At 44.8% G+C, this 24,893-nt stretch overlaps 1 protein-coding gene, 1 long non-coding RNA gene and 1 pseudogene across 2 annotated transcripts; 1 reads left to right on the top strand and 2 right to left on the bottom strand.

Annotated features, from left to right (window-relative positions):
* Positions 1–1,588: 1,588 nt before the first annotated feature.
* Positions 1,589–8,432, bottom strand: UCP2 (uncoupling protein 2). Its single transcript, XM_003992735.5, has 8 exons — positions 8,275–8,432; positions 7,379–7,535; positions 4,591–4,814; positions 4,210–4,420; positions 3,193–3,387; positions 3,010–3,111; positions 2,486–2,666; positions 1,589–2,090 (listed from the first exon to the last, which is right to left on the bottom strand). The coding sequence occupies exons 3-8, from the start codon at positions 4,714–4,716 to the stop codon at positions 1,976–1,978; spliced, it is 930 nt and encodes a 309-aa protein (XP_003992784.1). The 5' UTR covers positions 4,717–4,814; positions 7,379–7,535; positions 8,275–8,432; the 3' UTR covers positions 1,589–1,975.
* LOC111556608 lies at positions 4,813–6,334 on the top strand. Its single transcript, XR_002736225.2, has 2 exons — positions 4,813–4,962; positions 5,937–6,334. It is a non-coding gene; the product is annotated as an uncharacterized LOC111556608 (long non-coding RNA).
* Positions 8,433–16,816: 8,384 nt separating the features above from the next.
* LOC101081407 lies at positions 16,817–17,990 on the bottom strand (annotated as a pseudogene).
* Between the last annotated feature and the right edge of the window lie 6,903 nt (positions 17,991–24,893).

Here is a 24,893-nt window from a genome sequence, read left to right as displayed (position 1 = left end):
AAATTCCTATTACCTTGGTGATCTTCAGTGCTACCTCATCTGGCAGGCAAGGCAGGGCCTGTCATATGTCCATTTTATAAGCTGTGAGGACCAGTTATTAAATTAGTGAGGCTACTGGTAATGTTGTTCCATGGTTCCTGCCACCTGCCCCAGCTCCTCACTGTCCCAGGATCATGCCCAGAACCATGATGGAGTCTGGTGGCCTTGTGTCCAAGTGTCTGGGACACAAGACTGATAAACGAATCAGATGACTGACATGCCTAAGGCAACAAATTGGCCCGGTTTCCTCTGGTATAAAACAGTAGCCTGCTTTATAGGACTAGTGTGAGAATCAAGGTGCATGAAGTGCATTGACCAGGTCGGTCCTCCATTTATGTTGACTCCCTGCAGCCCAGGAGAGCAGGCCCACTGGGCTGCCTACCACCTTCGCCTTGGCTCACCTTGTGGCACCCAACCCCGTTCCTCTTGGGGACTATGAGACCCCAGCTCAATTTGTCAGATGTTACAAAGTACGGTGAGGAATCCTGGGCCCTCTTTCCTTCTCTAGGACTCTCATTTCCTGGACCCCTTGCCAAAGCTCTGAAGGGCTGAGCCTCCAGCTCTGACCAATGGGGAGGAGCAGTAGCATCAGCTGCTTGAGGCTATGGGAAGAGGGAGACCACATTCTCTGAGCCTGGCTCTACAACTGTCTAACAGACATTCCGAAGGACTCCAGCTCTGGTCCCTGGTGAAGAGGCACAGTGGGGGAGAAAGGAGTCTGAGTCCTAGTCCCAGACTTCAGTTTCTTCCAACAGCTATAAAATGAGCCTGGGTGGCTTAATTCTAAGGGCCTGCTTCTGCATGAGATGCCTCAGGATTCTGGGACTTCAGAGTCCCCTACCCCTTGAAACAGATGTAGAATCTGCTTTCCTGCCTCTGTGGACAGCTGGTAGGAACAGGGACAGGGAGGCTGACACCCTGTGCAGCATAAGCCCTGGTTTGGCACTGCCTCCTTGGGATCTCCAGCCTAGGGAGAGGGTGAGTCTCCAAATGAAAGTATCCTCACACTGAGGCCTCATATTTTCCTTGCACCCTGTCCCACCCCGTGCAGTAAGAATGCCACCTAAGGGTGTGACTGTGGAGGATGAGAAGCAGCCAGACTTGTCCTCATGAGGTCTGGGATTTTGGAGAGGAAGTTTCCCATTTGTAGAATGGAATAAAAGAAGTTCACAGCATCTAAGATTCCCAAGTTCCTCTAAATCTTCCCCCGAACAAGGAGATGTCGGGCAGACAGTAGTACACTAATTTTGCAGATCAGTAGGCCTGGGGCCAGCTGGAGCACCAGGCACTGGGTGAGTGGAAGCTCAAGTGTAGTGAGAGCGAAGCTGTGACTCCCAGCTGCTCCCTCACTTACCACCTAAGCCCCAGGCCTGGTCTGGAAAGACAAATGAACTAGATGACCTCCACGGGCCGCAGAATGGATGCTGGAAGCGGAAGGTGGGGCAGACCTCCCTTTCTAAGTCAGGTGGCTGCTCCGCTGTCTACCAGGTGCCAGAAGGGCCCACTGAACCAAGACCTCTGGTAACAGCTATGAGAGAAGGAGGAGACACAAGGTTGAACCTGTTTTATGGGGGACATGCTGGCTGGGACTAGGGGCAGAACAAAGAGTTGGGCTTAGCTTCTCAAGGGATTGAAGGCTTGGGAACCTGGCTAGTTCCAGGCCTCCCAGTGTCAACTGGGGTCAACTCTACTAGGACTGGGAGGCAACGGGGAGATGGGGTAGGGGAGAAGGGGTAAGAATGTGGGGACAAGAGAGGGAGGTGGTGGGAAAGGGAGTGGAAGGAAGGGGTGAGGAGAGAGGGAAGGGAAGCAGGACTTGGCTGGAGCTGGAGCCGGAGCCAGAGCCAGAGCCAGAGCCAGAGCCAGAGCCAGAGCCAAAGCCAAAGCCAAAGCCAAAGCCAAAGCCGGAGGTGGTTGGGTCAGCAGCAGGAGACACTCAAAAGGGAGCCTCCCGGGAAGTGCAGGCTGCCATGAGAGCCCGTTTGAGCTGCTCATAGGTGACAAACATCACCACGTTCCAGGAACCCAAACGGAGAAAGGAGGGCATGAACCTAGAAGGCAGAAAACACAGGTCACAGGGGGCACCTTGGTGACTCCTGAGGGCACTTCACCTCCCACTCACCCCAGGGGGCCATGGTATCCAATCCAACCTAGTTGCTCTGTCCCAAAGGAGGTTGTGAGGGCCCAGGGTGAACAGAGCCCCACAGCCATGCGGCTCTGAGCAAGAATTTTCTGTGAGTCTCCATTTTAATACCCATAAGGTAGGAATGACAACTCTGGGAGGAACTAGTTAAGAGCATGAGGGAATGCCAGTGAAATACTAACACCAGGATCAGAATAGTTTGACACCTGGTTGCTAGTCAGTTCCAGGTGGTTCTCTCCCACCTGTGTGTAGGTATGGATAGCTAGGAGGCTCGGGATTGGGTGGGGTGGATCAGAGGCTCACCCTTTGTAGAAGGCTCGGGGACCCTCCTTGTGGAGCATGGTAAGGGCACAGTGGCCAGCGCTGCTGTACTGGCCCGGGGCAGAGTTCATGTATCTCGTCTTGACCACATCGACAGGGGAGGCGATGACAGTGGTGCAGAAGCCTGCCCCAAAGGCGGAAGTGAAGTGGCAAGGGAGGTCATCTGCCAAGGAGGAGCAGGAGAGGCAGTCAGGACTCCTTACCTCATCATTCCAGAAGGGAAGAGATTATCAAACTAACTCAGGGGTTTTCTGGTTTTAGAGAAAGAGATGCCAGCGGGGATCTGTCCTGATGACCTAAAAGTCATTTAGCCTAGAGTCTAGCCTCAGTACCTCAGTGTGCAGTGGGAGTTTCATCCCAGCTGGCTTCACTATGGTAAATCTAAACTCACTCCACAAGCATAGGGGAAGGAGGATGAAAAGATGTGAGACTCAGGCAACCAGACCCTCACATCTGATCCTAGGTTGGGGGAAGGGCAAGACCCAGAACCATTTATACTAACTCACCTGTCATGAGGTTGGCTTTCAGGAGGGCGTCCTTGATGAGATCGTAGGTCACCAGCTCAGCACAGTTGACAATGGCATTACGAGCAACATTGGGAGAGGTCCCTACAGGAGGAAAAAATACTGATGTGAGACCAGAGACTAGAGGAGGAGGAAGATAGGGAAGAAGAAACACCTGGTACACACCTTTCCAGAGTCCCCGGAACCCTTCCTCTCGGGCAATGGTCTTGTAGGCATCGACAGTGCTTTGGTATCTCCGGCCACTTCCAGCCCGGGCCTGAGCTTGAAATCGGACCTTTACTACATCTGTGGGCTGGGCCACAGCCACAGCCAAGGCCCCTGTGGTGCTGCCTGCCAGGAGGCGGCTCCCGATGCCGGCATCTGTGGAAGAAACATGGGGGGGTCAGTGCCCAGTTGGGATTGTACTAATTTTCCACCTCTCTTCACTAAAAATCACCTCATCACTGTAATCTCTTGCCTTCTGGGAATAGGATTCAGACAAGCTCTTGCTCTAAAAACTCCTTGCATCAAAGAAAATAACACCTTGAATGTCTACTACTTGCTACGCAATGGGACATAGCAAGGAGTGGGACAAAATGAGACCTAGCTCAACAGGGTAAGTCACAATCATTTCCACCTGACAAGTGAAAACCCAAGGCTCAGAGAGAAGTGGCGTTCCAAGGCCTTAGATTCATAAGACTTGGGTTCGCATGCCAGATCTATTTCTCCTTGCCATGTTATCTCAGGAAAAGTTAACCTTTTGATCTGGGTTCTCAGTTTTCACATATGTAAAAAGGAGGTGGGAATAGCATGCGAGGAGGTAAAATGGAAGAGTGCTAGCTTTGGAAGCGAAAGTCCTGGGTGTGTTTTCTGGCTCCTCATTGTGTGCTCTTGGCCAAGTACTTTCCACCCAGCAAGGCTCAGTCTCTTCATCTCTAACATGGGGATGATACCACCTACTCTCAGAGTAGTGGTGGGGACTGTCATGGGATGATGCCCTGCACAGAACCTGGCACAGCCCAGGTGCTCAAGAATCATTAGGAGAATCAAGGTGCCTTCCAGTTCTCAGTTCCTCTGATCCTCCTAGGGATCTTAGAGCCTAAAGAAGCTATGTAGCAAATCATCAATCAAGGATGATTTGATTGGATTGGTCATCACCAAGGAGAAAAGGTCAAGGGGCCCATGGCCCAGCTCCACACTCACGCTCAGAACCCTTGGTGTAGAACTGCTTGACAGAGTCGTAGAGGCCGATGCGGACAGAAGCAAAGCTCATCTGGCGCTGCAGGCCAGCGACCAGCCCATTGTAGAGGCTACGGGGGCCCTCGGTGCGCACCATGGTCAGGATGGTGCCCAGCACGCCACGGTACTGGGCGCTGGCTACGGCCCGCGCTGGTCCCTGCCTTTCTCCTTGGATCTGCAAGGCCAAGATGGGTGGTTATAGGGGTTGGCAGGTTGCCCTCCCCATCTCCTGCCATCCCTACGCTCCAAAGTTTACACAGTCCCAAACACTCCACTGGCCCTTAAGGAGTCTATATCTTGGGGCAGAGTAGACAACATTGGGAACCGCAGGCTTTCTGCCCTCACCTGCAGCCGGACTTTAGCAGTGTCCAGAGGAAAGGTGATGAGATCTGCAATGCAGGCAGCTGTGCCAGCCCCCAGGAACTTCACAGTGGCAGTAGGGGGTACATCTGTAGCCTTGAACCCAACCATAATGCTGATTTCCTCCTCTCTCCCAGGAGATGGAGAAAGATGGAGAAGGGGGCACCTTCGGTCAGCAACAAGGCGAGATAGAGGAACTCTGCCGGAATCTAAGCCAAGGAGAGAGAAGCCCCATTAGCAGCAGCATGCACAGTCCCTCCCTGCTTACCACCCCACCCCCACCTTCCCTGACAGCACCACTTCCCTAAGCAAGAACCAGAGCAACCTCATGAAGGAAAACAGGAGTGAGCTCTGGAGGTACTCAAGTAGGGGCTAGAGAAGCAATTCCTGCCTGAGGAGAACACATTTTGTGAAGAGCCCCCTCCCTTTTACTATAGGAGGAGTCTGGATCAGGGCTATCTTAGTGCTGACAAACTGGCACTGACTCATCCTTTTGTCTGCTGGGTGCAGAGATTTCACTGATGATACCGGCATGCCTACTTCTGCAGATCTGTCTGAAGGACAGGCAGAAGTAGGGAAAAGGTTTCAGTCAGACCAAGATCTGAAAGGCACAGGCTCATAGGCTTATGCCCTGGATTTCTTAAGTAGGAGAGGTTCCTATGGGTCTCAAATTATCTAAGTCTAGAAGAAAAGGAATGGAGAAGACCAGTTCAGTCCCTTCTCAGCCCAGTCTAATTCTCCTCCCCAGCCCCACACAACTTGGGCTCTCTAGAGTCATTCTTTCAACAAGACTGCTTTGCTGGGCACTGGCTCACTGAGATGCAGGAGACAATATCAACCCTAGATGGGGCTTACTGTCTGGCACAGGGGATGGCCAGGTGATTCAAGCTACATTTGGGGCTTGCAGGACATACTCTCAAAATGCAGAGGGAACAACTAACTCCATCAGGAGAGAGGTAATATTTAGCTGGGCCTTGAGGGATCCTGGACAACTCTTAGGGCTGAAAGTAGGTACACAGACACTGGACTCTCCCCCCCCTGGCCTATTGTGTGACCCAGGAAAAACAGTCTCCCTCTCTAGCCAGTTTCCTCTCCTTCAACAAAGGGGATCCACATCTTCACCACAGGAGGGGCAGGGATAGGGAGGTGCAGATCAGAGCTACAAAGACACAGGAAACCAAAAGCTCCATTTTGTTCTCAGAGTTGAACAACACCCTTCTCTGCGGCCTCTGCTGCCCTTCCCCGGGGAGGAAGTGAGCCCAGCACCCCAGTGGGGGAGGTGACCTGCTTCTCTCTCCCCTGAGCTCACTTCTCTCACTTCACTTCACCAGGAGCAGCTGCTCTGAGCCTAGCCTGATTGGTCTCCCATGTTGCTGGGGCCATAAGGAAAATGCTGGCCAGCAGAGGGAGGATGTGGTTGGAGTCAGTTGTGAACACAAAGACCCATGGAAACAAACAGCTCACAGCTTCTTCCTCCTGAGCTTCTCTACTCCAGGCGTCTGGGGCCAACAGGGAAATCCAGAGGCTACTCACCAGTCAGTTGCATCCGGATCTACTATAGGCCAGGTCCTGGTCTTATTGGAGTTTCCCTGGAGTCTGGCCCACATGAGGCTCAGTGAAGATTGGTACTCACATGGCGGAGCGGGCTGATGAAGGAGCTCCAGACTCCCCAGCTTCCCTGTTCTGACATATCTATCCCCCAGAACTTGTTGGATACATTCCCCATCCCACCGCCCGGGGCACTCTGTTAGCTCATTTACTCTTCAGAGCTGCCCTGTGAGGTGGCTGCCTTATTTCCATGTTACAGATGAGGGAACTTGGTAAGAGCCACAGCTACAGCCTCCAAAGCTTATTAGATTTGCTCTGCACTGGTGTCCAGAACATTTCTCTCCTGCTGTTTTCTCAGCCCCTGGCACAGGCAGGGCTTTTAACAAGAAAACACCCAAGTTCTCTCATGCCAATTAAAAAAAAAAAAAACTTAAATTTTTAGCTTTTTTTTATTATTATTTATTTTTGAGAGACAGAGCATGAGTGGGGGAGGGACAGTGAGAGGGAAACACAGAATCCGAAGCAGGCTCCAGGCTCTGAGCTGTCAGCACAGCTCAAGCCCACAAAACCATGAGGTCAAGACCTGAGCCGAAGTCGGACGCTTAAATGACTGAGCCACCCAGGCGCCCCACTCTCATGCCAATTTGACAGTTCTGAGAAGGTTCAGGCAAAGAATGTCCCTTCTCTGGGCATCAGAGACCTGAAAAGTGAGTCTATTGTGTCCTGATCTTGAGCTGGGTCACAGTGTTGTGAAGGCCAGAGAATAAGGCCCAGCCTCTGTCCATCTCAAAGACAAATGCACAGAGGCTCAGTTGCCATTCTGAATGTTGCTTTGGGTTTGTCAGGTCTTTTAGAGGTTGAGTATGGGGGCTATGGCCACTTGTGCTAAAGACCCTACTAAGAAGAGAAAATAAAACTCAGGCCTCAGGAATTTGTCCTAGCTCTGCTGCTGACCCCCAGGATGACCAAGGACTAATCACTGTCCCATCTAGGCTTCAATTTCTTCCTTTGTAAATATGGGGACCACCATCCCTGCCTAGTCAAGATCAGCTTAAAGGATAGAATGAGACCAGGGATAAAGGAAAGTGTTTTGTGAATTCTGAAGAGCAACTTCACTGGCGTGGTGGTAGTTATTTTTGCTAATGTCCCACTGACTCCCCCCCCCCCCCCCAGGCCAAAGCACTAGTAGGCAACAGAAGACCCTTCCCTTAGAGTGGATTCTTACCCGGCTTTGTAAGGTCTCACGCTGAGGCCTCCAAGATCAAGCTTCTCTAAAGGCATCCCATTCTTCAAAGCTGCCAGTGGCTATCATGGCCCGATCCCCTTGGTTTTCCATAGAAAATGGCTGGGAGACGAAACACCTAATAGTCATACTATGTGTCCTGTGGATGAGGGGAAACAGGAGTTTAGAAAGGAAATATGCCTTTAAGGATCACACTCCAGCTAGAAAAGGGCCACCTGCCCAAGGCACACAAGCCCAGTCCTTCAGGGTGGAGGTGGGGAGGAGTAAGGAATAGGGTCTATTTCACCCAGGGTAGCTGGGGACTAATTAAGTACACACACTGGAGGGGGAAAATGAACCCAGGAATCCCCCCTCCCCTGTCTGCTCTCTTAGTAGACACATTGACTCTCTTCCAGATTTCTGCTTTAGAGGCACTCTGTACTCTGAAGAAGCAGCCTCCCAAGGCAGCAGATTCTGGTGAGTGGGAGTGTTGTTAGGCGGTCATGATAGGTCAGAGACTCGCCCAGAATCGACTAGCACCCAGCCGCGAGCTGTGAGGTTAGAGGGGCTGGGAACGGGCCCTGCTCAAAACTCCGTCTCAGCCTGGGGGATGGAAAATCATTCTGGTCGTCGCAGTCGCGCCGAAGGCCCCCACCCAAAAGCAGGGCTGGGCATCCTGGGCGAGGGGAGAGAGTAGAAGGGTGGAGGCTTAAATTATTGAGCCAATTGAAGGTGAGAGGTAAACAAAAGGGGAGAGAAAAAGAGTGAAAGAAAAGGAAAAAGAGGACAGAGAAGAAGAGAGAAATTAGAAGGAAGGGCGCGGGTCCTCGCTGCCGGGGTGGCGGGAGTGCCGCAGGTTTAGCGGGCTCAAGGCTAGGGCGGGCGGGGCCCGGGCTCACCCGGCCGAAGGGAGAACAAGAGCGTGCTGGCAACTCTGTTGTCTGTCGGCGGGCAGAGGGCGCGTGGAGAGAGCACGGACAGTACTCAAACCGAAAACGTGTCCGGCGAGTTTACAATGGGGTCGCTGGAGGCTGCCGCGCTTTAGGTCTCGGGGGCGGGGCCTGCGGGGCTGGGCGGGGCCTGCGAGGCGGGGCCTCCAGTTCCCGCCTTTCGGCAAGGGCTGTGCAGCGAAAAGTTCTGTGCGCGCCTTCCTCCATTCCCATTTCCGTGCGGGCGGATCCCCGCGTCCATCGCGTCTGCTCACACATCCCCGTGCCGCCAACCTCTTGGTGAGAATGGCAAGGCGGACGCCCGGAAAGAAGCAGAAGCAGCCCAGGGTCACACACGCCTCTGCTCCCCCTGTATCCCGCTAGGGCTCTTTCTAATACGCTCCAGAAACTCGGATGAAAGCGTACTCCCCCCTTCACCGGCTCTGCAACCCCTCACTCCGCAAACAGAACTCCAGCCTCCTGAGTCCTCCGCGGGGCGGGGCCTCGCGGCCGCTGGAGATTGGTTAAAGCCTCCGCGTTGCCGGAGGAAGGTGCCAATCCGAGGTGGAGCGGCAGGTGGCGGCTAACGGCCTACAGCCGCGAGGCGCCGCTGGGCTTCCGGCGTACGCCCGCGGCACTGTGGCCTTGCCCAGGGGATGCAGGGGACTTCCGATCTGGGTGGGACGGAGGCACCCAGCGTGACGCTCCCGCGCCCATTTACACCTGGGTGCGCGGGCCGGCGCCCCTCGAGTGAGAAGGCGGAACAGGGCCCGGGCCTGCTGTGCACCCAACCTGGCGATGAGAAAGTAACTTAGACGAGCTGAACCTGGGTCCCCTTCAGTCGGCTGGCAGTCCTGTTGGGGTGACAGACACGCAAAAAACCAGTAATTGTGTCCTGTGGCTGGGACAAATATAACGTTTGGGGAGTAGGACTCTTGTTCACCCTTGGCTTCGCCCTTTCTTCCTACGTTTTTGTCCTTGTTGGCCTCCCAGCACCATTGAATGGATTAATCGAAGTAGAGGAAGACGTCTCTCTGACTAGATTGTAAACTTCTAGAGAGCAGGAAGCTCTTTCCTGTGTTTTTAGTGTCACAACATCACGGGCCTGCATAGTAGGCTGTGTGCATGCTGTTTGGGCTGCTGTTGAAAATGTCTGAAAAAGTGTAAATGGGAGGATCAGGGGAGATGAACATTTGGTGACTGCAATTACTGTGTTCACATTCAGTGTGAATACTTAATATAATCTTGTGAGGCTGATATTAACCTCAGTTTTAAGAGGAAACAGAGTCCCAAAGAAGTGAAATCACCTGCGTAATGTCACACAGCTGGGAAGTGGTGAGCTGCGATTTAAATCCTGGTTTTTCAGCCTCCAATGTGTTTGTTTTCTGAATTGTCCACAAGAAATGTCAGCTGAAAATAACTGGCATGGGACTGGATAATTATAGCAGGAAAGAAAAACACTGAACACGTGGTCTTGGCAGAAGCAGAAGAAAAGTGGAAACTGAGAAGTCAAGCTGGAGAATTATTTCTGGCACTGTGGAATCTCCCATCCACTAGCTGCTCTGGCTTTTCCACAAGCTTCTGTGTCTTGCTGTGATGAAATGATTCCCAGATTGCTCTGTGACTGGTGGTGAAACTGCTGAACTTGAGAAGGCAGAAAGAACAAGATGGAACTAATGGCCTCAAAATGAAAGCACCACCCTGATTGCCAAAACAGGGAAGAATTGACCAAAGACTATATACCCGTGAGATGTTTGTTTATCCCTTGCAAAATTCAAGGGCTGGTAAAAAGATGATGTGTGAACCTTTAAAAAAAGAAGTAGAGATTACCAGGACCCAGCATGAATTTCTTAAGAAGAAATCCTGTTAAATTCTCTTAACACAAGAGTTTGAAAACAAAAATAAACAATGACCCCCCCCCCGCCGCCAATTCTCTTTTATTTCGGATGGAGCCAAGCAGATGAGAGAAATGCTACTGACACTATATCTGTGGACTTTTAGCAAGCAGCTTGTCCAAGTCATAAGATGTCCTGTAGACAGATTAGAGAATGTATGCATACAGGTAAGTGCATTTAAAAAATTTGTTTCACATCTATTTCATTAAATACATACATATTGCAGTTTATTTGTAAATGTATGTGCCAGTAATCAAATTGACAAGGTTTATAATGTTGATATCATACCAGAAAACAATCCACTGTATTTACAGTTTTGAAACTTTAACATTTTAAATACAAACTGTTTGAAACACTGAAAATGGAAAATACACAAGAATGCCAAAGAGAATTGAAAACATCAAATAATTAAGCCAACATGAGAAAATATTAAACATTTCAAATGTCTCTGGTAATTTTAAAATATTGGGTAGGTTGGCTATGTTAACCCCCCCCACCCCCAAATAAACACAAAATTATCTGGTTGCATTTTTTTAAAACTTAGTTATTTTATTTTTAAATTTACATCCAAGTTAGCATATAGTGCAACAATGATTTCAGTAGATTCCTTAATGCTCCTTACTCATTTAGCTCACCCCTCTCCCACAACCCCTCCAGCAACCCTCTGTTCTCTATATTTAAGAGTCTCTTATGTTTTGTCCCCCTCCCTGTTTTTATATTCTTTTTGCTTCTCTTCCCTTATGTTCATCTGTTTTGTCTCTTAAAGTCCTCATACGAGTGAAGTCATATATTTGTCTTCTCTGATTAATTTTGCTTAGCATAGTACCCTCTAGTTCCATCCACATAGTTGCAAATGGCAAGATTTCATTCTTTTTGATTGCCGAGTAATACTCCATTGTATATATATACCACATCTTCTTTACCTATTCATCCATCAATGGACATTTGGGCTCTTTCCATACTTTGGCTGTTGTTGATAGTGCTGCTATAAACATTGGGGTGCATGTGCCCCTTCAAAATGGCATACCTGTATCCCTTAGATAGATAACTAGTAGTGCAGTTGCTGGGTTGTAGGGTAGTTCTATTTTTAATTTTTTGAAGAACCTCCATACTGTTTTCCAGAGTGGCTGCACCAGTTTGCATTCCCACCAGCAGTGCAAAAGAGATCCTCTTTCTCCGCATCCTCGCCAACATCTGTTGTTGCCTGAGTTGTTAATGTTATTCATTCTGACAGGTGTGAGGTGGTATCTCATTGTGGTTTTGATTTGTATTTCCCTGATGAGTGATGTTGAGCATTTTTCATGTGTCGGTTGGCCATCTGGATGTCTTCTTTGTTTTTTGTTTTTTAATTTTTTTTTCAACGTTTATTTATTTTTGGGACAGAGAGAGACAGAGCATGAACGGGGGAGGGGCAGAGAGAGAGGGAGACACAGAATCAGAAACAGGCTCCAGGCTCCGAGCCATCAGCCCAGAGCCTGACGCGGGGCTCGAACTCACGGACCGCGAGATCGTGACCTGGCCGAAGTCGGACACTTAACCGACTGCGCCACCCAGGCGCCCCTGGATGTCTTCTTTGGAGAAGTGTCTATTCATGTTTTTTGCCCATTTTTTCACTGGATTATTTGGTTTTTGGGTGTTGAGTTTGATAAGTTCTGTATAGATTTTGGATACTAACCCTTTATCTGGTATGTCATTTGCAAATATTTTCTCCCATTCCGTTGGTTGCCTTTTAGTTTTGCTGATTGTTTCCTTTGCCGTGCAGAAGCTTTTTATTTTGACGAGGTCCCAATAGTTCATTTTTGCTTTTGTTTCTCTTGCCTTCAGAGACGTGTTGAATAAAAAGTTGCTGCGGCCGAAGTCAAAGAGGTTTTTTTGCCTGCTTTCTTCTGTAGGAGTTTGATGGCTTCCTGTCTTACATTTAGGTCTTTCATCCATTTTGAGTTTATTTTTGTGTATGGTGTGAGAAAATGATCCAGATTCATTTTTCTGCATGTCGCTGTCCAGTTTTCCTAGCACCACTTGCTGAAGAGACTGTTTTTATTCTATTGAATATTCTTTCCTGCTTTATCAAAGATTAGTTGGCCATACGTTTGTGGGTTCATTTCTGGGTTCTCTATTCTGTTGCATTGATCTGAGTGTCTGTTTTTGTGCCAGTACCATACTGTCTTGATGATTACAGCTTTGTAATACAGCTTGAAGTCCGGGATTGTGATGCCTCCTGCTTTGGTTTTCTTTTTCAAGATTGTTTTGGCTATTTGGGGTCTTTTGTGGTTCCATACAAATTTTAGGATTGTTTGTTCTAGCTCTCTGAAGAATGCTGGTGTTATTTTGACAGGTATGGCATTGAATACGTAGATTGCTTTGGGTAGTATTGACATTTTAATAATATTTGTTCTTCCTCTCCAGGAGCATGGGATATTTTTCCATTGTTTTGTGTCTTTTTCAGTTTCATTCATAAGCTTTCTATAGTTTTCAGTGTATAGATTTTTCACCCCTTTGGTTAGATTTATTCCTAGGTATTTTATTGATTGCATTTTTAAAAATGTTTATTTTTAATTTTTTTAAGTTTATTTATTTTTGAGAGAGAGGCAACACAAGTGGGGGAGGGGCAGAGAGAGAGAGGGAGACAGAAAATCTCAAGCAGACTCTGCCCTGTCAGGATGGAGCCTGATGTGGGGATTGAACTCACGAAACCATAAGATCATGACCTGAGCCAAAACCAAGAGCTAGACACTTAACTGACTGAGCCACCTAGGCTCCCCTGATTACATTTTTTTAAAACATTTTTTTAAATGTTTTATTCATTTTTGAGACAGAGAGAGACAGAGCGTGAGCAGGGAGGGGAGGGGCAGAGAGAGAGGGAGACACAGAATTCAAAGCAGGCTCCAGGCTCTGAGCTGTCAGCAGAGCTGACGCAGGGCTCCAATTCACGAACCGCAAGATCATGACCTGAGCCGAAGTCAGACACTTATCCAACTGAGCCACCCAGGCGCCCCTCCCCTGATTGCATTTTTACAAAGATTTTATTTTTATGTAATCTCTACACCCAACTTGGTGCTTGAACTCACAACCCCAAGATCAAGAGTCAAATGTTCCACCAACTGAGCCAGCCAGGTGTCCCTGATTGCATATTTTAGAAAAATCAAGGGGTACCTGGACGGCTCAGTCGGTTGAGTGTCAGACTTCAGCTCAGGTCATGCTCCTGCCTGCCTCAGTACCTGTGCTGAGCATGGAGCCTGCTGGGGATTCTCTGTCTCCCTTTCTCTCTCTCTCTTTCTCTCTCTGCCCCTCCCCTGCTTGTGTGTGTGCGCACATGCACGCATGTGTGCACTGTCTCTGCTCCTCCCCAACACACTCTCTCAAAATAAATAAATAAACTTAAAAAATATATAGGGTTTGTTACTTGCCAGTGAAGATTCATTAAAGATTTTTTTGTTGTTGTCTTTTTTAAGTTTATTTATTTATTTTGAGAGAGAGTGTTGGGGAGGGACAGAGACAGTGGGAGAGAAAGAATCCCAAACAGGGTCCATGCTGTCAGTGTGGAGTCCAACTCAGAGTGCAGTTCCACCAACTGTGAGATCATGACCTGAGCAGAAACCAAGAGCTGGTTGCTTAACCAACTGAGCCACTCAGGTCCCCCAGCAAACCCTGTATTTTAAATGTTGAATTAGAAAAACACTGTTAAGAGTTAAACGATGCATGTTTAGTCAGCAATAAAAAGGAATGAAGTACTGATACATGCTACAACAAGGATGAACCTTGAAAACATTTTGCTAAGTCAGACCTGTCACAAAAGACCACATATTGTATGCTTCCACTTGTATGAAATGTCAGAATAGACGACTCTATAGAGGCAGAAAATAGAGCTAGGAGGGATGGAGGGCATTGGGGCATGACAGGTAAAGGGTAAGGAGAGGGTGGTTGTTTTGGGATGATGAAAATGTTCTAAAATTGGTTGTGGTGATGGTTACACAACTCTGAATATACTAAAAAACGGTTGACTTTCCCTTTAAATGAGTGAATTGTATGGTATGTTAATTATATTTCAATAATGCTGATACAAAAAAAAAAAGGAAAAAACCAAAACAAACAAAATGCAAATTGGACCATGTTAACACCCTTTAAAGCGCTGCTTGATGCACTTTGAATGAATTCTAAATGGGTTAAAAAAAATGTTTTCCAAAACTTCTCATGAGATGTCAGTGAATCTTTATAGTCTGAGTTAAGATCTTATAAAACAGGGCTAAATTATACATAGCTTGCTGATTTGTATACCTTCCACAATGTTCAATTGATACACATAATTTATAGATATCCACAGGAATTCTTAATGCCTCATCAAATTTCTCAGTACTGGATATTTATTGTTTTATACTCTTTCTACTCTAAATACCAAGAAGTCTTGGGGCGCCTGGGTGGCTCAGTCAGTTAAGCGGCCGACTTTGGCTCAGGTCATGATCTCGCGGTCCGTGAGTTCGAGCCCCGCGTCGGGCTCTGTGCTGACAGTCCAGAGCCTGGAGCCTGTTTCAGATTCTGTGTCTCCCTCTCTCTGACCCTCCCCTATTCATGCTCTGTCTCTCTCTGTCTCAAAAATAAATAAACGTTAAAAAAAAAATTTAAATACCAAGAAGTCTTTTCATAGGAAGAGATAAATCTTTTCCCATTATCCCCAAAAGCATAGGTTTTGTTATATATTTTGTTACATATAAAATTAAACCAGATTTATGTTTGATAAACTGACACATAAAATCACCATTACAGTATTCATAGTGACTGCTTATAAATGTCAACAGTCATCATAAAGCCTGTAAAGTTTATTGTTAGATTTATAAAATGAAATGCAGATTGATTCAAGATGAAAAAATACAGTGCTGATTGCTAAAAAGCTCTTTGTTAAAAAATTAGGGGTCAAAAATTTTTTTTTCGAAGTAGCTCTTTGTTGCATTAGGATGTGCTATAATGAGCAAGATTCCAAACACTATCAAATGTTTCCCAAACTACACCACAAAACACTTTGAACATCATTTAAGTTATACCTCACCAGCAGGATGCTTTTTAGTGACTGGCACTATAAAGCACACTTTAAGAGAGAAAAAGACACCAAGTGTGAATAACAAATGTTGTTGTTATAAAATTACTGCAAATGAATTGAGGAAGGTGACTGTCTATTCTTTTCTGATAAGATGCCGTCTCTAAATATTGCATTATTTGCAGGAAATGAGACTTCCATACCAACCTAAGATGGTAAAGCAAACTTGAAAAAGTGGCTTCAGTGTGAATATCCAGTGTTAAAGCTCCTTCCTAGAACGAATGAAAAGTTAAGGACACGTAGACATAGTTTTGTACCAGAATGGAGGGGTTTTTTTGTTTGTTTGTTTTGACAGCTTTCTTTTCTGCAAAGTTTGTGTGTAGCAGTTTTCCTATAAACTTTCTCATTAATTCAGAGCTAAACAGGAATTTCAAAGCACAGATCAAGAAGAAACCAGTGGGCTTCTGTTGTGGCAACATCAGAGTTCTGTTTTGTTGTTCAATCTGTAGTTGCTTCCTCAGTGACCATTTCAAATCGTTCTCTACTTTCATTTGCTCTGAGCCGGAAGTGAAATCAGGTTCTCCTTTCTTCTCAGAAACATCACCAAGTCTTCCGTTTGTAAATTGTTTAGAAGCGTACAACATGGTAACATAACCACAAAAATCCCTGCAAACCCATTTTGTCCCTTAACATTTGCAGTGCTTTATAGACAATCATATTAACATGACTCATGACCCTCCTTGTAGTTGTTTCATCAAATGGGAAAGATTTCTCCCATCCCATTGTTCAATATTATGAGCATATCTAAAGTAGGAATTATTTCAGGATTAGGACTCCAAGGCATTATTAATGTTTAATAATAACCATGAAATATGGGGTGCCTGGGTGGCTCAGTCAGTTAAGTGTCTGACCCTTGGTTTTGGCTCAAGTCATGATCTCACGGTTTTGTGAGTTAGAGTTCCACGTCCGACCCCACACTGACAGTGTGGAGCCTGCTTGAGATTCTCTGTCTCTCCCTTCTCTCTGCCCCGCCCCAACTTGCTCGCGCATGCTCCCTCTCTCTCCTCTCAAAATAAATAAATAAACTTAAAAAGTAATAACCATGAAATCTCTATGATAGTTTTTGAAGTCTTATGCTTTTGGACGGTAAAAGAAATGGGTATCTGACTTCTGGGTGGTCACTTCTAGATAATGGATCTAAAATGCTGAGCAGGGGGCACCTGGATGGCGCAGTCAGTTAAGCGTCTGACTTTGGGTCAGGTCATGATCTCACGGTTCATGGATTTGTGAGCTCCAAGTCCTGCATAGGGCTCTCTGTTGTCAGCATGGAGACTGCTTCAGATCTTTTGTCTCCCTCTCTCTCTGCTCCTCCCCTGCTCACTCTCTCTCTCTCAAAAATAAATAAACATTAAAAAACAGCAACAATAAAATGCCAAGCAATACTATTGCCAATGGGTTGATCTATTAGAGAAGCTGTGGAAACAAGCAATTTATAATTTTTGTGTAGAACTCTGCTTCAAGTTGTAGAATTCAAATCGGGAAGGCTTTTACAATGTAAGAGGTTCAGAAGAAAACCGTAATTGGGTTGTTACTGTGATGCAGAGACAGTATTTTGTTTCTTTAAGTGCCTGATCAAAACATTTCTGCAGTCTGCACTTCTCCTTCCTAAGTGTTTTGAATCTTTTCTAATTCTGTTAAGGAAGCTGTCCAGAGACTCATGTGAGAGTTTGCCAACTTTAGGTGAAAGATTTCTCATCGTTAAAAAGGCAAGAGTTGAGTCAGATAGGAAAACAATATCTTCGTGTATCCTGTAGGCAGACCCAAACTGCTTATCCTGGCAGTGTCAGCTGGATGTAGTATGGATATCAGAGCTGACACAGCTTCTTGTTCAGGACTCCTACCTTCTTCACCATGCCATGATAGGAGTATCTTTTGTAGATATAAACTACTTTTAAATTTGTTTACATTCCACCATGATGAATGAAGTTGATCCAGATTTATTACTTGTCTCTTATGTGCAAAGCCCAATCAGCAATACATGGAAACATCATTCTTAACCAATGATAAGTCTCCCTCAAGGACATTTGCAAGCTCAGCAACATTAGTATGCTTATCTATTGAAAGATCATACATAGTTTCAAAGTAATCACCTAGTCATCTGGCACTTCAGTTCATTATAAAACCTTCAAGAGAATGAAATTGTCATCAGAGATTGATTTATTTATTCAAAGAAATAAATCCTTTGTTATATAAACTATGTACCACATTATAATCTACTGATCCAGAGAGTTGGGGACCTGAATCAGCGATCTTCACAGTAGTATATTCCTCAGGCAAAATTCATATCTTTATGTCATTTTTGTGATCTGACCAGTTTATATTACCTACCATATCTCTATGGGATTTTCTATTGGCTTTATTGGTAGAGGATGTGACCTTTCCCCCAAATTTCAAAAAGAAAAAATGTAGTGATCCATATTGATTCATAATATCAATGTACTACTGTCTTTTAACGCCATGAAACTGTAGACAGTCAGTCCCGGACAACTGGACAATGAAGCATAACTCTTCTCAGTTTTCAAAATGTCATCGATCATCTCAGCATAATGCAAAAATGGGATTATCTCAGTCCCACAATATCCAATAAATGGTAAAGGTACAGCATGAAACCGTCTAGAGTATAATAGCTCCTCAAAGTATTTGTACTCATCTTCCTTGACATGTTTATGTTCTATTTCTGTATCATAACTGATGGTGGACATGTAGAGGACAACCTACTTTGCACATTTTCTCTGTGAATTTTAAAGACCCTGTCACCTATTGGCTAGCAGCTTGCTCTGTGGGCAGTATGCCTTATGTGGAGCTCTCTGTCTATGGTGTGAGGGCCCTGGGACAGCTCGGGGGAGCGTACTAGAGGCCTGGTACCTTACACTTTGGAATTTCCCGGGCTGCCTCATGGTGAAGGCTCCAGACAGCTCAGCTTGGCAGAAAACAGAGAACAGTGTTAGGAGCGCATCAGAGGACCCAGTTTCTTTATTAAATTATATTTTAAGGGAAAAAAATAACTGTTAAAATCTCTTTTTTATAAATAACTCTCTAAGTCCTAATGTATTCCCATATGTGGCCATTCCTCAAATTTCAGTGGAGAGATGGGAGAATGTGTTAATTTTGCTTCTATTTCAAAATGTTTGTCTTTATGACTGTTTTACTTTTAGATTTCCCATATCCTTCCCAGAGTGAGCCCTCTCACCTATTCCCATTATTCTGTCCTCTACTGTTTTCTCCAGGACCTTGTTTCTGTAGTCTGTTTCCCTCATCTTCAATTTTTCCTTTCTTCTACTGTGTGTGTGTGTGTGTGTGTGTGTGTGTGTGTGTGTGTGTGTGTGTATGTGTCTGCATGTGTAAATTGAAAGGAACCCTCAGGACTTTCTTCTACCTTGGCTTTTCCCCTCTCCTTCCTTTCTCTGCCACACTTTGCAAACAATTGGCTGTCCTCAGACTTGTCAGCCTCTGGCACAACTCTTACATATTTGATGAATGAATAAAGGAATGATCTCACATTCATCTCATTCACTTTATGCCAGCCACACACACAGCCTTCTTTCCATTCTCTGAACACGCCAGGCTTATTCCCATAGGGCCTGTGGACTGCTTGTTTCCTTAACCTGGAACACTTCCTCGGATCTTTGCCTGGCCAGCTCGTCTCATCATACACACACACACACACACACACACACACACACACACACACACAGATATACAGACACACAGAGGTGTACCCGCACACACACTTCTCAGAGATCACCAGTGGACTGTTTTTAAAATTAAGTGCACTTTTAAAGTAAACTTTTCATTGAAGCATAACATACATATAAAACAGTGCACAAACCATAAGTGTATATAGCATGATAAACTTTCAAAAAGTGAATACCCCTATATAATGAGCACACACCTCAAGAAACAATATTATTTGTCAATGATACCTTAGTAAAACTGAAAATAATAAAATTAAAATTAAAAAAAGAAACATTAACACCTCACTATCTCTGTTCACCCAAAGAATAACCACTATCTTGATTTGTCTTTTTATTTACTTATTTATTTATTTAAGTAGGCTTCACACCCAGCTTTGAGCTCAACATGGGCTTGAACCCATGACCCTGAGATCAAGACCTGACCCAAGATCAGGAGTCAGATGCTTAACTGACTGAGCCACCCAGGCACCCCACAACTATCTTGATTTCTACATATTTCAAATATTTTTTGTCTGTTTTTAAATATCACGTAAATGGAATTATACATTATGTACTATTATGTGTCTTTTACTCAACATTATGTTTGTGAGATTTATCCAAAGTACATGAAGCTGTAGTTAATTCTCATTGCTTTATAGTATTCCATCATATGAATATATCCAATTTATCCATTCTATTGTTGATGGGCACTTATGTTGTTTCTGGGTTTTGTCTATTACAATAGTACTGCTGTGAACTAGGGCATAACCTTTTCCACTACAGCCTTATTGAGTGCAACTTAAATACCATATAATTCACCTATTGCTAAATGTACAGTTTTATTGATTCTTAGTAAATTTATATAGCTGTACAACAATTACTACAATTCATCATCCCAAAAAGTTCTGTTGTGTCTGTTTGTAGTCATTTCCTTCTCTCACCTTCAGCCCTACATAACCGCTAATCTTTCTGTCTCTACAGTTTTGCATTTTGTAAATTTTTTTTTAATTTTTTTTAACGTTTATTTATTTTTGAGACAGAGAGAGACACAGCATGAACGGGGGAGGGGCAGAGAGAGAGGGAAACACAGAATCGGAAGCAGGCTCCAGGCTCTGAGCCATCAGCCCAGAGCCCGACGCGGGGCTCGAACTCGCGGACCGCGAGATCGTGACCTGAGCCAAAGTCGGACGCTTAACCGACTGAGCCACCCAGGCGCCCCTGTAAATTTTTTTTAAACGTTTTATTTTTAAATAATCTCTACACCCAATGTGGGGCTTGAATTTACAACGCTGAGATTAAGCGTCGCATGCTCTACCGACTGAGCCAGTCAGGTGCCCCAATTTTCTAAAATTTTCATATAAATGGGGCACCTGGGTGGCTCAGTCAGTTACGTGTCTGACTCTTGGTTTTGGCTCAGGTCATGATCACATGGTTTGTGAGATCACATGGTTTGGCTCAGGTCATGATCACATGGTTTGAGAGCCCACCTGGGGCTCTGCGCTGACAGCACAAACCCTGCTTGGGATTCTCTTTCTCCCTCTCTCTGCCCCTCCCCCACTCATGCTCGCTCAGTCTCTCTCTCTCTCTCTCTCCCTCCCTCCCTCCCTCCGTCTCCCTCTCTCCCTCAAAATAAATAAATAAGCTTTAAAGTTTTCATATAAATGAGATGTAATCTTTGGTGTCTAGTTTCTTAACATAATGTTTTTTGAGTCTCATCATGTTGATATGTGTATGAGTAGTTTGTTCCCCTTTTACTGCTGAGTATTATTCTATTATAGTGATAATGAATGTTGTGTCTGTCCTCTCTATTATTGTTAGGGATTTGGGATATTTACAGTTTTTGGCTATTATGAATAATATGTTACAGACATTCATGTAGAAGTCTTTTTGTGGACATATGCTTTCATTTCTCTTGGGTAAATACCTAAGAGTAGGATGACAGCTAGATCTTACGGTAGGTTTATATTTAACATTTTAAGAAACTCAAAAATTTCTAAAATGGCTGTATCATAGTACAGTGTCACCAACAACGCGTGGGGAATCCAGTTTGTTTTCTACAAAGTTCACCACTTTTAGCTGACAAAGCTATAGATTTTGCTCTCTGCCAAATCATTTCTCATATTTCATAGATAAAGAATCTGAGGCTCAGAAAGACTATGAATTTGACCTATGTCTCATAGCTACAAAGTATCACAACTGGGATTCTAGATTTGGTTTTTGTTATAAGGTCAATAGTCATTCCATTTACATGACTTCACATGTATACTCATATACTCAAGAGATTTCCACCCCCGTAAAAATAGATTATTCAGTGTTTTGGATTGCCAACAGCAAAGCTATGTTTCAGGAAGGAGTTTTCTTGACCTTTTAAAAAATTATTCATTTTAGGGGCGCCTGGGTGGCGCAGTCGATTAAGCGTCCAACTTCAGCCAGGTCACGATCTCGCGGTCCCTGAGTTCGAGCCCCGCGTCGGGCTCTGGGCTGATGGCTCAGAGCCTGGAGCCTGTTTCCGATTCTGTGTCTCCCTCTCTCTCTGCCCCTTCCCCATTCATGCTCTGTCTCTCTCTGTCCCAAAAATAAATAAACGTTGAAAAAAAAATTAAAAAAAAATTATTCATTTTAGAATGAGCTTGGACTCTTACGTAATACCATATGTAAAAATTAACTCAAAATGAATCAAAGACATAAATGTAAGGGCTAATAGTATACAACTATTAGAAAAAAACACAAGGAAAAAACTTCACAACACTAGATTTTTCAATGATTTCTTGGATAAGACACCAAAGGCACAGGTGATAAAAGAGAGCATAGACAAATTGAAGCTCATGAAAATTAAAAACTTTTGTGCATTGAAGGACACAATCAACAGAGTAAAGGGCAACCTACACAATAGGAGAAAGTATTTGCAAATCACATTATCTGGTAAGGGATTGATATCCAGAATAGATAGAGAACTCCTAAAACTCCATAACAAAAATAAGAGCCCAGTTAGAATTGGGCAAAGGGCTTGAACAGTCATTTCTCCAAACAAGATATAGAGATGACCAATAAGCACATGAAAAAATGTTCAACATCACTAACCATTAAGGAAATGCAAATCAAAACCGCGGTGTGATACTACCTCACATCCATTAGGATGGTTATGATTAAAAAAAAAAAAGGAAAATAAATGTTAGTAAGAATGTGGGAAAAATTAGAACTCTTGTACACCGTTGGTGGGAATGTAGAATACAGCTACTGTGGAAGACAGTATGATGGTTCCTCAAATCTTAAAAATAGAATGGCCATATAATCCAGTAGTTCTACTTCTGGGGATATACACAAAACAATGGAAATCAGGGTCTTGAAAAGATATTATACATGCCTGTTGCATTATTCACAATAGCCAAAAGGTAGAAGCGACCTGAGTGTCCATGAACAGGTGAATGGATAAACAAAACATGGTATATACATATAATGGAATATTATTCAGTCTTGAAAAGGAACGAAATTCTGACACATGTTACAACAAGGATGAACCTTGAGGACATTGTGCTGAATGAAATAAGTCAGTCACAAAAATATAAATACTATATGATTGTGTGAAGTACCTGGAGTAGTCAGATTCATAGAAATAGAAAGTAGGATGACGGGGGTGCCTGGGTGGCTCAGTCAGTTGAGCATCTGACTCTTGATTTTGGCTTGGTCATGATCTTGCACACATGTCGGGCTCTTTGCTGAGCGTGGAGCCTGCTTGGAATTCTTTCTCTCTATCTCTCTCTGCCCCTTCCCCCTCAAAACAAATAAATAAACATTAAAAAAAAAAAAAGAGTAGGATGATGGTTACAGGGAGCTGGGGGGAGAGGGAAATGGAGAGTTACATTTCGTAGGAAGACAGTTTCAGTTTTGCAAGATGAAAAATGAGTTTTGTGGGTGGATGGTTGCACAGCAGTATGAATACACTTAATACCACTGACCTATATATTTAAAAATGCTTAAGATGGTAAATTTTATATTATGTGTATTTTTAAAAATTAACGAAAAATTCATTTATAAACCCATTTTGCAATGTCTTAGGCACTCTGCAGAGGATGAGAGATGCAATTGTAAACCTGACCCCATGCATGCCTGCAAAGAATTTACAGGCTCATGGGACTGCCAGGCAGGTAAACAGTGTAACCAGGGCTGTGGGCCTCTATCAGAGGGGCACCTAAGTTTGCCATGTATGTCAGACCCAGCGTATGTCTAAGAGATAACAGAAGTGGGCAAAGCAATTAAAGGTACAAGGTCTGTACCTTTGGGTCATTATCAGAAAGCTCTCTCCTAGGCAGAGCTGGAAATGGTGAGGCTGCCAATACCCAAGCGATTTGGTTCAGGGGCCAGGAAATAATTTGCTAGGAATATTATTGAGGATATTTCTATGGTGTTTAAAACAACGTATCATTCTTCTCTTTTCTTACTACTGTGTCCAGGTTGAATCTTTCCAAGGAATATTGATTTTATTACCATTCTGTTCATTGAACTCTCGCTGTTAGTACCCTTGCCTGGGTTTCAACAATAGCCTCATCTTACCAGAGGCCACTCCATTAATTTATTCTCTACAGTGCAGCTACTCATTCCCTCCTTAAAACACTTGAGTGGCTCCACATTACCCAGTTACTCCAGACTCCTTAATGTGGCGTCTTGGTCAGCCCGGGCTGCCATAACAAAGTACCATAGATTGGTGGCTTAAATAACAGATTTATTTCTCATTGTTCTGGAGGCTGGCAAGTCCAAGATCAGGGTGCTAGCTAATCTGGTTCCCTAGCGAGGGCCCTCTTCCTGACTTGCAGACAGCCTTCTCACCGGTGTCTGCACGTGGTGGAGAGATAGAGAGCTCTGGTCTCTCTTCCTCTTCTTATAAGTACACTAATCCCATCATGGGGTTCCCACCCTCATGACCTCATCTAATACCTATGAATTCTGGGTTGGACACGAACATTCAGTCCATAATATGTAGCTTCTACAACATTTCAAGGTCCCTGTTTTCTTTGTCATCCCCATCTCTCTCATTGCTTCCGTTTAGGTCTGCAACTCAGTCGTACTGATAACTGGCAAAACTTGGATACCCCTTGTTCTTGCTTTGTTTCTGGGCCTTAGCAGAAGCACCCTCTTTTGTTTAGATAACTCCTATTGTCCTGTAGGTGTCTTCCTTCAAGAAGCCTCCTGGACCCCAAACCAGGTCAGATGTCCCTAATCTGTGTCCCTGCTCTTCGGTGCCTTATGCATATCTCTAGTGTGGCTTTTATCACTCCATATGGCTTATTTGTCTTCCTTGCCCCACCATCCCCCACCTCAGCGAGCTCCTTGGAGGCTGGATTGGCCTTGTTTATCTCAGCATTTAGTACAATATGTGGCTTATACTGTACATACACGGAAGGTTGTCCTTTATATTAGCATTCAGCAGTTTTGAAAGTGTCCTGACACAAATGAACTCATCCATAGAGATACGATCGTATTTCCTTACTTAACATTCGTTCCTTCTGAATAAAATGTTCCTTTAAAAAATACTACCTTTACTTACAAGATTTATATAAAGTCAGTTATCCATTATGTCACAAATGTGACTGTGTTGGGGCCCATACCATCTCATTTTTGCCTGAAGAGTTTGAGAAAGAGCAGTTTTCCTTTTACTGACTTGATGGAGTAGGTGTCTGTGGGTGTGCAGTGGGGAATGGCTGCACAGAGCTAAGAAGCTGGCTTCCCTGTGTGAGTCTCAGATTGTGATCTGACCTTCTTATGAGATCTCATTCATGACTTCCTGGTGGCAGAGAGTGGGGTCAGGACTAGGAAGGGCATGCATAGTGTGGTTTAGAGGAAGCTGTCTCACTCAGTCCTTACGACCACCAAATTTTAGAGCTTTAGGTCATTTGTTTCAACCTCTGCTTTTAAGAAGTGGGGAAAGAGATCTAA

The sequence above is a fragment of the Felis catus genome, chromosome D1, assembly GCF_018350175.1.
Source record: "Felis catus isolate Fca126 chromosome D1, F.catus_Fca126_mat1.0, whole genome shotgun sequence".
Classification (NCBI taxonomy): domain Eukaryota; kingdom Metazoa; phylum Chordata; class Mammalia; order Carnivora; family Felidae; genus Felis; species Felis catus.
The sequence above is the reverse complement of the archived record's forward strand: the minus strand, read 5'-3'. Positions and strand labels throughout refer to the sequence as shown.

Excerpts from the sequence above, each read along its gene's own strand:
- UCP2 (XM_003992735.5), bottom strand. The coding sequence starts at position 4,716 with ATGGTTGGGTTCAAGGCTACAGATGTACCCCCTACTGCCACTGTGAAG. Across the intron at positions 4,421-4,590 it reads CTGCTAAAGTCCGGCTGCAG|ATCCAAGGAGAAAGGCAGGG; the intron begins GTGAGGGCAGAA and ends TTGGCCTTGCAG. Across the intron at positions 3,112-3,192 it reads GTTCCGGGGACTCTGGAAAG|GGACCTCTCCCAATGTTGCT; the intron begins GTGTGTACCAGG and ends TTCCTCCTGTAG.